The 12,658-nt window shown below is 37.1% G+C and overlaps 1 protein-coding gene across 1 annotated transcript in view; it reads left to right on the forward strand.

The window, feature by feature from the left end:
• The first annotated feature begins 5,154 nt into the window (after window positions 1-5,154).
• LOC117102557 (nuclear receptor subfamily 2 group E member 1-like) overlaps window positions 5,155-12,658 on the forward strand; it is an 18,066-nt gene continuing 10,562 nt past the window's right edge. Inside the window, exons 1-2 of the mRNA XM_033242857.1 lie at window positions 5,155-5,293; window positions 10,561-10,842. Of these exons, the coding sequence (XP_033098748.1) occupies window positions 5,278-5,293; window positions 10,561-10,842 (298 nt within the window). The 5' untranslated portion in view covers window positions 5,155-5,277. The remainder of the gene's footprint in view (window positions 5,294-10,560; window positions 10,843-12,658) is intronic.

The following is a 12,658-nucleotide window of genomic DNA, read 5'->3' on the forward strand; positions in this document are numbered from 1 at the left end:
GTCAAGTGGCACAGTGCAAAACTAAAGTGGCGCAGTGCAAAACTAAAGTGGCGCAGTGCAAAATTCAAGTAGCAGCACACGCATTTTGTTTTGCACTGCGCCACTTTCGTTTTGCACTGCGCCACTTTAGTTTTGCACTGTGCCACTTGACTTTTGCACTGCGCCACTTGTAATTTGTCCTTTTGGCGTTCCATAATTTCCTGCTAGCCATCTAGAGGTGCCATAATAATTAATGTTCTTGCCTTGGTGGGGCTGAGGTGGCATAGACCACCGTTCCGCAACCTATGGGTCGCGACCCAATGTTTGGGTCGCGAACAAAAAATTATCGGTCGCTTAATCTCTTCAGAGCGTTAAAACTTTACTTAACACAAACGAAGCAAACATCATAGTAAACGAAAGTGCAATTTCAAGTGTGACAAGTGCATCAGTTTACTTTTGTTATGCGTGCGTTACTATCACAGTTTCATGTTAACAATATCAAAACATTTGTACTTCCGGTATGACAACTTTAAAGTATTAGTTTTGTTTATTTTGTGTCTGAACATAATTATTTTGTGTCTGAACGTTGTTCAGACACAACGACTTACGCTAGCGTAACGTTAATCGAGTGGTGTGAACTTGTGCGCGGCGTAGCGAACGCCAGTATTATCGCGCAATCACTGGCGTACGGTAATCCAGCAGACCCCAGATTAGCGTACGGCACTGGTTTACGACAGTCACGCATCGGTGATTTTGAACTCAGCCAAGATTTGACCAATCAAAATAAACCTAGATGTAAACAGAAAATAAAATGAGCGAACTACGAATACGAATATTTCGCGCGAATACTTACGCTAGCGTTCATCAATCGCCCAGTCTGGACATCTCGCTAGTTACGCCATGGATTAACCTACGCCTTGCGTTAGATACGCCTGGCGTATCTCACAGGTCTGAACGTAGCCTATGGGTACAGCTAGTTTGAAACTCGAGCGTTGCGGTGTTTGGGTGTAATGTACACGATTTTAATTTTCATCCCTTGGTACTTTATTTTTGAATAAGATGCTCCACTTGGCCTCGTTTTGGCTAAAATAGTTTAATAATTTGTTATTACCATTACTCATTATCATTAATGAAATAATAGTCAGTCAGAGGGGCTTATTAATATGTAATAATATGTATACTAAGCCTGAAGGTGGCGCTTTACTACGACGGCCATCTTGGATGGTACACATACATAACTCTGCATTGCTGCGCCATCTTGTCAGCACTCTAGTTGTTTAATAGCTCTATGTTTATTACCCAGTACTCCACCGCGCACGGTCGGTTTGTCTGTTTATCTGTTCTCCACAAGATACCGGTACTGTACTTTTGTTTTCTGCCAAAGATCTTATAAACACAAGATAGCGTTCTCCGCGATTTACGCGTAACAAATAGAAGCGTCGGTCAAGGTTCAAAAGTTTCCAATTTAGCAAGAGGGCGCCATTCATGCGCTATTATACCAAAGATAAAAAGTAATCAGTTTTGGAAGAGGGCGTCCTATCTGTTGCCATGGATCTGAGATGGTTCCTGTTCTGCTGTTCACAAGATTGATACCCAAGGTAAAAAGTCGCGCGGTGACGGTCAGAGCGGTCGAGGGTCAAAAGTTTCCAATTTAGCAAGAGGGCGCCATTCATGCCTTATTACAGAATTTTCACGCGTAAATCGCGGAGAACGCTATCTTGTGTTTATGAGATCTTTGTTTTCTGCTTACTGAGTTCATAGCGGGCGTGCTTCTACCGCGCTGCGCAGCGCTGCACTGGGTAATAAAAAGAATATACAACCGTTAGTGGGCGTCCTACACAGGCGTGACGTTTTAACGAACGGGACTTTGCTCTCTTGTTCTATTTATACTCTTTGCTAACGGTCGGATAGCAGGATCCGGATCCTGCTAACCGTTAGCTGCCGTGCGTCCATGCGAGAAAATCCCGATCCGGATACCAACAATATGATGATAGAATCACTGGCCAATAAGAAACTGAAAATTGTAAACGCGTATGTGTGATTGGTTGATGATAGAAACGCCCTCAACTTGCTAACCGATAGCGCTTGCTAACCGTTAGCGTATCCGGATACCGCTAACGGTTAACGCTAACCGATCGGGCGTTCTCACGCAGGTGCTAACAGTTAGCGCTAACGGTTATCTCCCGATCCGGATACTAGGGCTCGTGAACCAGGCTTAGAGCAAAGAGTATAATATACTTACTCTGTAATATACTCTTTGATTAGAGGCCTAGTTCAGACTAGGTGGCGGGTAAACCCGGCTCAACTCACCGGGTTTATCCACCTTCCAGTCTGAACTAGGTGGCTTATCTCAAGCCGGGCCGTGTTCCTAATAGTAACTAGGCCTGGCGTGCCACCGTGCTTTTCTAAGCCGGGCTTTAATCGTTGCGGGGACGCATCCGCTGGAATACTTTATGTATACTTTATACAGTCAATAAAGTGCGCCCTCTCTAATGGGAATAGTTTTTGTACTTCGCATCTCGCACAATGCGGTCGTTCGAGTAGGCCTGAGATATGTTTGTTTAAGTGTCAAAATCTCGGTCAGAATCAGTTTTTTAACAAATTTGAAATAATTCCTATGAAATATTATATTTCACAAGTGTCAATACTAGCAACAGAAAATATCATATCGGCCGTTTTTATGTGTGATAACAGAACCTAAATCGAGTAAGGCTAGTCTAGCAGTGTTGGATAGGCTAATGTTTTCGGCGCCTACTATATTTCTTCGCAGGACCTATCGCAAAATCAAACATGAAAAATTCATCCGCATTTATTTTTTGTATGGAACAAAAAATAAATAAAATTTCAGTCTTATTTTACATTTCTTTCATGCTTAGGAATGTCAAAATTTAGTTAAACTAGCAATTCCGTATTATATTTATAAATCTTTTATAACATACAAAAATTAGATTTTCTTAACAACCGAAATTTTGCCGGGAATGGGGCTTTAAGCCGGGCTTAACGTTGAGCCGGGTTTAACTCAAGCCTGACTTATCTCCAAGTCTGAACGTAGCCAGAATTTCTTTCAATTATCGTTAATTCGTCACATTCTAATTAACGAAAACTGAAGACCCGATGTATTTTAATTAAATGACAAATAAAAATGATTTGCTGTTTCTATTGCATACTATTAATTATATAATTACTAAAACAGACGATACTTTTAATACGATAAAATGTACGTTACACAATTACACAAGTTGAATATATCACAGATCCTGTATATCACTTAACACTTACAATTTACATTTACAGCAAAGCACAGTTTATTTATTGCGACCAACTGACCTATACTATTTTAATATTTATAAATAATAATAATCAAATTAATAACATAAGATTTGTATAGGGCTCGCTCATATTCAAATTTACTAAAAGAGCAACAATCTTTTAGTCTGAGAGTGATTTCCAGCCATCTAGGGGGAAAAGAGACAAGGTAAAATTGTAGAGGGGAAGTCTACTGAGGTGGTCGGGCGTCGTTCAAAATGCCTCTGAAGCGGTCCAGAGGGGCGGGGGGGGGGGGGCGAGGCCCCCGAAAAATATGACAATTTAGGAGTTTCAGGGGGTTATTCAATCGATTCTAAATAGATAGGTTATTAAATCGATTTTCTACTAATGTGGAGTATATACATATCATTTTTTTTCTCCCCGATGGTTTATTTTCTTTTTTGGGTGGGGGAAGACAATTTTCTGGGAAATTATCCCCCTGCCTCACGTAGCGACGCCACTGTCTATGGGTACCACAATGATCTCTGGTGTGGTACATTAACTTAACGGCAAGCTGTATAAAAACTTCACTGATACCATTGACAGGTGTATAAACGCCCTCATCGTTACAAAACTTTTGGTTGTTGATTGATTCTACCGCATAGAATTTAGAACCATAATGGCAACGTCATAAACATCCTTAAAAAAATTAACAGATACCATTATGGTAAAAAGAATGGATGCATACTACCAATACTGATATTTAACTTCCTCACTCCTTGATGAATAATTAAACATAGTCTAGTTCTAGAATTTAAGAAACTCCTATACATTATTCTCGGTTACACTTTTACACTTTCTTGTATTATGCCCTCTGCATGTTTATTTCCGCTACATTAACGTTGTATTGAATATGATTTCCAACCTTATTCAATTATAATAATAGTTCGTTGTCTAGTGGTTATTTGTTCAAATATAAAGAGCAATATTGACCAGTATCTGACCGGTCAGAAATATCTGAATTATTCAAGTGTTTATAACGTCATCAATCTGACCTCGTTTAGTCTAATAGTATAGATATGCGGATTCAGCATATCCAATATTGGGGAATGCATGCGGGCTGCATGTTTTGTAATTTGTAGGGAAAATGGGCTGGTAAAAATTTGGACCGTCTTAATAAAGACATTCCAATTAACCATTCCCTCTCAGTCCATAGGTATTTTATAATGTTTGTTGTTATACTCCTCTAAATTACTCCTCTAAATTGTAACCATGGTAACAAGATATATTAGCTTCACGTTGAGTCATATTCCATAAAACAAGCAATGGAATAAGAATACGGCATTAATAATAATTTTTTTTTAAAAAGTACGGTATATATCCGCATTATCCAGGGCTCCAGGGCCTCATAATGATCCATTCACGCCAAAGACCGCAAATGGCAATACAAATGTTTGTACTTGATTCTCGTAAGATGTTGACCGACACACCACGCGCAGGATGAATGAGATATGGTCGACCCTATAATCTCACACTATTAGGCTTCTAGAAAGAGGACAGGGTGAGTGAGGCTAGCATCGAAAAAACATTCTATAATCGCCTAGATTTGAACCCAGACCATGTATTTATAAGAAACACACCTTAACTACTGTACCAATATATAACCTGTTAACAGGGTGCTATGCCTCGTAGATTTCTTCCCCATATCTATAAATGCTGCAGTGTATCCGCAATCAATTGACATCCCTTTTAATCTTTTCAATCAATAAAAACAAAAGAACAATAGAACGAACGGCGCTTAACTGTCGATTCAGTCAATTAGAGAGCAGGATCCTGACACATATGTGCATGTTCACACGACAGAGCTCAGTCGCTGATGAAAACGAATCTATTTTTATATATTATGTTAGTCTGGGTCTAACTGTTCAAAGGTGCACGAGCTAGTGATGCCATCGAACAAATGAATGATATATGCCTTGAATATTGACCAGGTTTTAGAAAAAAAAAATACTGCAAAAATTTAGTAATCTCGAGCTGCCATACTCATTGAAAATGGAGGAGCCCGTTGGTAAGTGATTACACATTATAAATATGTTTTATAAAAAAATAACATATGAGCTATGAATTGATTTAAACTTAGTCTTAATGTCTAATTTTGTCATATAATGATTTACCTTTTTGTTTTTATATTCACTAATTATAATTTGCATAAACAATTTACGTTGAGTAGAATGGAATTCAATAGGCCTATGAGATAATTCGATCAAAGCTTAAAGGTGAAATGATTTTGCAGTAAAAGTAATAAACTTGTCGCTTTCAGCTGTTATGAATACATATTTTTAAATCAATTTGTTTAATAGCCAGTTGACGAATATTTTGATTTTAAATGGAATAAGATGATTTTTTGCATATTGGTAGCAGACACAAGATAGACCAATCCCTAGTGCACGACTTGTCGTGCAAAAACACGTTATGTAACAATTCTTAATTTTTTAATGATATCTTTTTTCATTTTAAACGCATCAGAACGGACATTTTCATGCCCTTGTTCGACAGCTTAGTTCCTAATTAATACACTACATGTAAATTACACATTTTTGAAAATAATCATGAGAAGAATTTTTTTTGTCAATGCACAAATTCGACAAACTGAGCGTAACAGGTGGTATTATGCTATAACTGTAGGCCCAGTGGCGTAACGCCTTTACGCTCTCATGCGGCGGTCCGCAGGGCCCCCCGAATTCTAGGGGCCTCGGAGGGGCCCTACTCATAGGTTCCTCGATCTAGCACTCTGTCCAAAAAGGACTTTGTTGATAAATAACACCATAATGTGTCTCTGAAATCGACTGTAGGGCATATATCATATTATAATGATTAAAGAGAAATGGTCCGTCGGCCCGACGAGTCCCCCCCCCCCCTCGGCCCGGGACCCCATCAACTTTGTCGAAAAAAGATATATAAAAATGGAGATAAAAAGAAAATTATATTCACAATTTGAAGTCTATGAGTGCCATTTCCGGCCATCTAGACGTGATCTCAGTCCCACAGGAGCAACGGCATAATGTGTGCCTGAAATCGACTGTAGGACATATCATATTATATCCAGTGGCGGAATAAAGAGTGTGTGGGGGAGGGGGAGAGCTGCCGGGCCGAGGCCCCACTAAATTTGTCAAAATATTTTTTAACTGGAGATAAAAAAAAAATTCTATTCACAATTTTTTCAGTGAAGTGCCATTTCCGGCCATCTAAAGGTGCCATATTCATAAAATTTCTTACCTCAGTCCCAACCATGGTGGGTCTGAGGTGGTATAGACTCTCTAACTGTGAAAGTCCCTCCCTGGCATCAATTTTCTAGATCCATATTTATTATTAGATATATATTCATCTATTCGTCGTTAAAAAAAATTTAGAATAACAATGCACATCTAAAATCCCACAATGGAATTGGTGATCGGGACCCAAAAAGGGCCCCCAGTTTCAGAAATACACAGGGCCCCCGGCCCCATCTTTACGCCACTGCCTGCATTTCTTTAGGCCTACATATTAAACATGAATATTTCGACCTGACCTCAAGTCCTGCTGAGGAGGACCTGAAGTCAGGTCGAAATATTCATGTTTAAATAACATAGTGTTCTTAAAGTCTACTCCGTTTCCTGTTTCCTTTCTATATATTTTTTATTTTTATTTAATAACAATCGTCCAACAGGAACTCTTCGTTTCCACTTACAGGCGAAAATTGTAATAAACATCAAAAATATAATCAATACAATAAAATCACAAGATATAAAAAGATAATTATAATTATAATAATAATAATAATTATTATTATTTATATAATTATAATTAATATTGTTATATTTACAACAAATATGTAAATTACTAAAAGTATTTATAATTACAATTAAAATAACGATAAAAAAAATTACAAATTACACTTAAAACACACACCACTAATGAGAAATATAATTATTAAGGTGACATTTAAACATATTTAAAGAATTATAAAAGATATCAACTTCAGGACATTTGGTAACAAAATCATTATACAAACTAGATAATCGTGAAATAAAACCATTTTTACAGACATTAACACGACAAAACTGAACAGAAAATAAATCACGTTGACGTAGACGACGACCAGGAACTTTAAGTAAGAAATAGGAGATAAGGTTACAATCAAACGAATTCACAAATTTAAACAGGAACAAAAGATCAAGGTACATACGTTTAGAAGACGGACAAGTAACATTTAACTTTTTATTGACCGAGTCAATGATGGCATCGTCGAAATTAATTATATTATTGTTAATACGACGAAGGCCAAATGTTTCAGGACTGATGAAGCGCAAGAACATATAATAGAGTGTATCCTGTCGATTCGTTTAGAGTTACTTTTAGATATTGAATTAAAATGACAGAACAGAATTCTAAAGATGGTCTAACCAGTGTGAGATAAAGAAAGCGTTTAGTAGGAATATCAAAATATCTGCAATTGCGCCACATCATTTCCAAGATTCTGTTGGCCCTCGCCGTAATAAAATTAATATGATATGTGAACGTTAACCTTGAATCAAAAAATATACCAATATCTTTATGATAATCTACCTTTTCGAGTGCATTGCAATTGATTTTATAGTCAAATTCCAAAGGATGCTTTTTCAATGTAATTGATAAAACCTTACACTTGTCGGGATGTAGTATCACACAAGACGCTGACACCCAACGATACAACGTGTCCAGATCCTCCTGGAGCCCGCGAGCATCCTCGAGAGAAGAAATAGTTCTATAGGGTTTAAGATCGTCAGCATAGAGGAGGCTCTTAGAGCTATATAGCTATATAATAACTAAACTTGCAAATGAGGGCTTCAAAGTATCTTCCCCACAAACGTTTCTTAACCCGAAATTGTTTAATTGTGGCATGGGTTGCAAAATGTCCACGTCTGAATTATGAGAGGTCGGGACTAAAAAAAAGTCCATTTTACGAAATTCCAACACCCCATTCTGGACAGATAATCCTTCGAACTAACTGCATCATTTAAAATAGGCGTCAAATACCCACAAACATAGAGGCAATAGGCCTACGTCGCCCCTCTGGGTTCCTTCGAAGTTTTGATACGAAGTTCTTTTTATTGTTTTGAGAATTGGTTAACGTGGGTTCACCTCTGACGAAAATATACCATTTTAATCGTCTTAAATATTGTGACAAACCAGTCTCATTATAAATCCACCCCAATTTATCTAAATTCTCCCTAAATATGATTGTTTTCTGCAGATAATATGCGAGTTGTGAGACATTGAATTTAAAGCAAACTCGTAAAAAAACCTTTAGGCCTATACACAAAAATAATCTCTGGTAGGACTAAGTGTGACAAAGTTTCGGAAAATAAACAATGATTTGCCAAAGTGAGAACAACAATTTCATACCATTGTGAAGTAAGCCTTGTGCAAATTTATACCAAAAACATACCAGATACATTTACCAATACGTCAATTCGTATTTCTTATTTTTCTAATCGAGTCTCTATTTACATAAAAAGCTTAAATCATCGTAGTTGGAATTCGGCATCAGAAACATAGCTAGTATTTTGTATAAACAAGTAGAATTGTATTGTTAGGAATTGATCGCAGGCGTGAAGTAGAGCGGAGATGGTGTATTGTTTGAAAAGCGTGTCTGCCGAAATATGCGTGGGAACTAACGTTTCACGCGACATGCGTACATCCACGGTAACGGTTAAATAGCAATCGATACTTATGATCTGATTAACTCAGATTTAGAATTGTTTGTACGGAAACAGCAGTAACTTGACTTCGTGACTGTGATTTCCTAATTGTGTGTTTTGTTCAACTTTTTGTTGTCGAGCACTGTTGACAAGTTTGGATTGAATACCAATCGATTCTAACACAACTTACCTAAAAACATCTATTTAAAACCAAAATTGTTATTTCGATTCTTTACTGATCCTGTTAAAGGGTGTCTTTCACGAAAGTCTGTTATACAGAAATGGTGTAATGATCAATACATTGGCAATGTTCATAATTGAGATTAATGATGAATTATTACCCATCAACCTTGTAAACGTATGCTAAAAAAAGTATGATCAAAAGTAATATTTACGCATGCTCAAATTTACTTCCCCATTATTTGGCTTCTGGTCTTTTTGTTTGTAGCACAACATGCATAGGCCTATAGGTAGGCCTGATGCTGTTGTCATGGCCTGAGCGGGGTTTAAAAGAAACAAGAGGCACATAGTTCTTTTCGTTACCGCATAATTAACTAAAATAAAGGTTTCACATTTCACACTAACAAACATTTACAAGCCAATTTTACAAGCTTTTTAATTCACACACCGCAGGATGATGTGCATATTTACATAGGCCTACTAGACCCTATTTCGACTCATTACACTAAACTACATCTGCCGATTTTCTCGTACGAACCGGTAATAATAGACGGTCACAGAATTTACAGCGTCTGCCTATGGAATGATGGTGGTCCAAAACCTTCAATTCTTGCCCATGTTTTCAGAGACCTTTTAGGCATGTAACTGATGTTCACACGAATAACTATTCATAACAATATCCAAGTAATGAAGTAATTAAATATCAAACAGTTTTCTAAGCTATATCCACACTATCAAAGTTTATGGGACAAATAAGTGTCCCATATTTAAGTGAAATTTGACACCATCATGGCCATATACACACACATTCAGGGGTGGCGCCAGCAAGGAGGAAGGGCGGGGCCCCCATCGGGGAGAAAAAAACCACAATTCGTCAAGGAGAAAAAATATATGTATTTTCTACATATTAGACTCTAAAATCGATTAAATAAGCCTTTGAAACCCCCGAATTTTCATATTTTTCAAGGGCTTCCCCCCTAGAACACTTTCGAGAGATTCGCCAACTGTTTTTTTCGTTGGGGACATTTCCCCCTCCCTCCCGGTCGGGGACGTCGGATTCCCCGTTGGGCAATTCCAGGCACCACCCCTGCACATATTTTGTCACAAAATAGTGTAGCCAGAGCTTAATAATTCATAAGTACGGTACACATTTTATCAATATTGGCCTACGGACCCGGCTGGCCAGAATGATGGTTGATGTTTACTTTGATGAACAATAGGCCTAGAATTTGTCATGGATATCATATATCATTATCTAAAATAATATATTTTTTTTAGGTCTTAATATGCTACAATATGGTACATTTAGGTATGCCCATTAACAAAATAAAGATAACTGAATGTAAAATAACCAGGTCTATTGTAAAGTCTGAAGCATGAGATTGCGATTATAATTTGCATAATATTAAATAACGCTGTTTTAAATTTTTTGAAGGCTTGAATCTAACTCACTGTGCTTCGGATCCAAATGAACGAAATTTAAGCCCCAGCCAGAAACCCGAGATATTATGCCAAGTCTGTGGCGACAGGAGCTCGGGCCGTCACTACGGGGTATACAGTTGCGACGGATGTCGAGGTTTTTTTAAAAGAAGTGTTCGGCGAAACTTAGGGTATGTGTGTAAAGAGTCAGGCAACTGTGTAGTCGACGTCGCCAGAAGGAACCAGTGCCAAGCATGTAGATTCAAAAAGTGCTTGGATGTGAGCATGAATCGAGATGGTAAGATATATTTTAAATTTTCTACTATATATATACTGTCTCTTATACACATCTAGATGTGTATAAGAGACAGCCACTACTTGGGCTCGAATTCAGCCCTGGCCATCAGGTGCAAACTCGGTGGTCTAGAGGTATGATGCCAGACTAGTGATCTGGAACTGGAGAACTGTGTTCGAGTCCCACTGGAGAACAACTTTCACACGCACTGATTATTCAATACATTTTCACGACAAGTTGGGCAAAATTACACATATAGTCCCCCCTAATTGATTCTCCTGACGCAAATCGAGGTATTGTCTATTCCATCACGATAATAACAATTACCATTCAATAATAGTCATCGACTACTTGCACTGAAGTGAATCTAAAATGTATTTATGAAGTTATGATGATCTGAAGTGTTTAAAATCGTACACAATAATAGTTGAACCAACTTTAAAATACCACAAATACAAATGTGACAATTATCAACAACTTAAATGTAATTTATCGATTTATTAGAATTGACACATTATTAATATCAAGTAGCCTAATAATCAAGTAACATTTATTTATACAGCTGTACAGCATGAGAGGGCACCACGATGTTATCAGTCTGTCTCTTATACACATCTAGATGTGTATAAGAGACAGGTACTATACAGTCGATTTAAATTCAGCCAAGTATGGAAAATCTTTTCCATTCAAACAACTTCTAAATATCGATGTAAAGGCATTCGTTACGTAGGTTGCAATGAATCGAATATACTATTATTATTCTTATTCATTAAGACATTTTGCGGTTCACTATGGAGTCAAATTTAGCTCTGACATTTCATATTATTTATATTATTATTAGACCACATGTTAGTTAGTTAAGCCTATCAATGGAATGATTATTACGGTAGCCTATTTATCTTATAAGATGCATAATTTGAGGATTATTATTGTAGTATCTGTGCTTAATTTGTGCTTTAAAAGTGAATTTGCAGATCTCATTGGCTAACGATGTATCGGATCTTCTGCCACTGGTATTTTGCAAGGTCTAATACCACTAGACTGCTAAATAAAACCCCATCTCGATTCCGCATGAGAATACTCTACTCTAATTCCTTATTATACACCGTACGAGCAATCTCACCGCATGCTGCATTAGTATTTATTTCATTGATAACATTATTCAATATGATAGTTTTAATTCTGCATTCTGCACCGGTATCTTTCATAGCCATAACTAGCTGTGGTTTTTCCTTAGCGCATTTCTGTCCTTCCATTCCGTAACGGAACGATGTGTAATGAAATTTAAAATACTTTTTTTAACCACTGAATGTTGACGATTTTAATGCCAAAATATTTTATTTAAAACATGGAATAGACCTACAATAAGCATTAATTAATTATACCGTACAATTCTGCTGGAGGAAGTCGACTATTGAATTTATAGAATAATCTATATAGATTTATTCAATTATAAATAGAGCATTTACCTATAAATAGTATTAATAATCTATTTATAGACGACTTAGTTTTCTTCAATAGATACGCGATTAAAAGCAAAAAAAAATGTAAATTGATTGATTGAGATCGGCATTTATAGGGTCAAGATGAGTTCTTCTGTTCAACTATGGTACTCATCATACACTTCAATTAACAAGGAAATCAGGTAGAAACACTGACGTGAACTATTTTAACAAGGCATGAATTGTGCTGATGGTTAGAAGACGTTTACGGTAATATGTTGTGTTGCAACCGAGAGTTGGTTGTTGGATGAAATGTTAGTGCGTCATTGTAAATGCGACACACGTTAAAACTACCAGCCAATCACAGTCCTACAGCT

This window comes from Anneissia japonica, unplaced genomic scaffold (assembly GCF_011630105.1).
Source record: "Anneissia japonica isolate Jap-2015-1 unplaced genomic scaffold, ASM1163010v1 scaffold1005_len2656397_cov198, whole genome shotgun sequence".
Taxonomy (NCBI): domain Eukaryota; kingdom Metazoa; phylum Echinodermata; class Crinoidea; order Comatulida; family Comatulidae; genus Anneissia; species Anneissia japonica.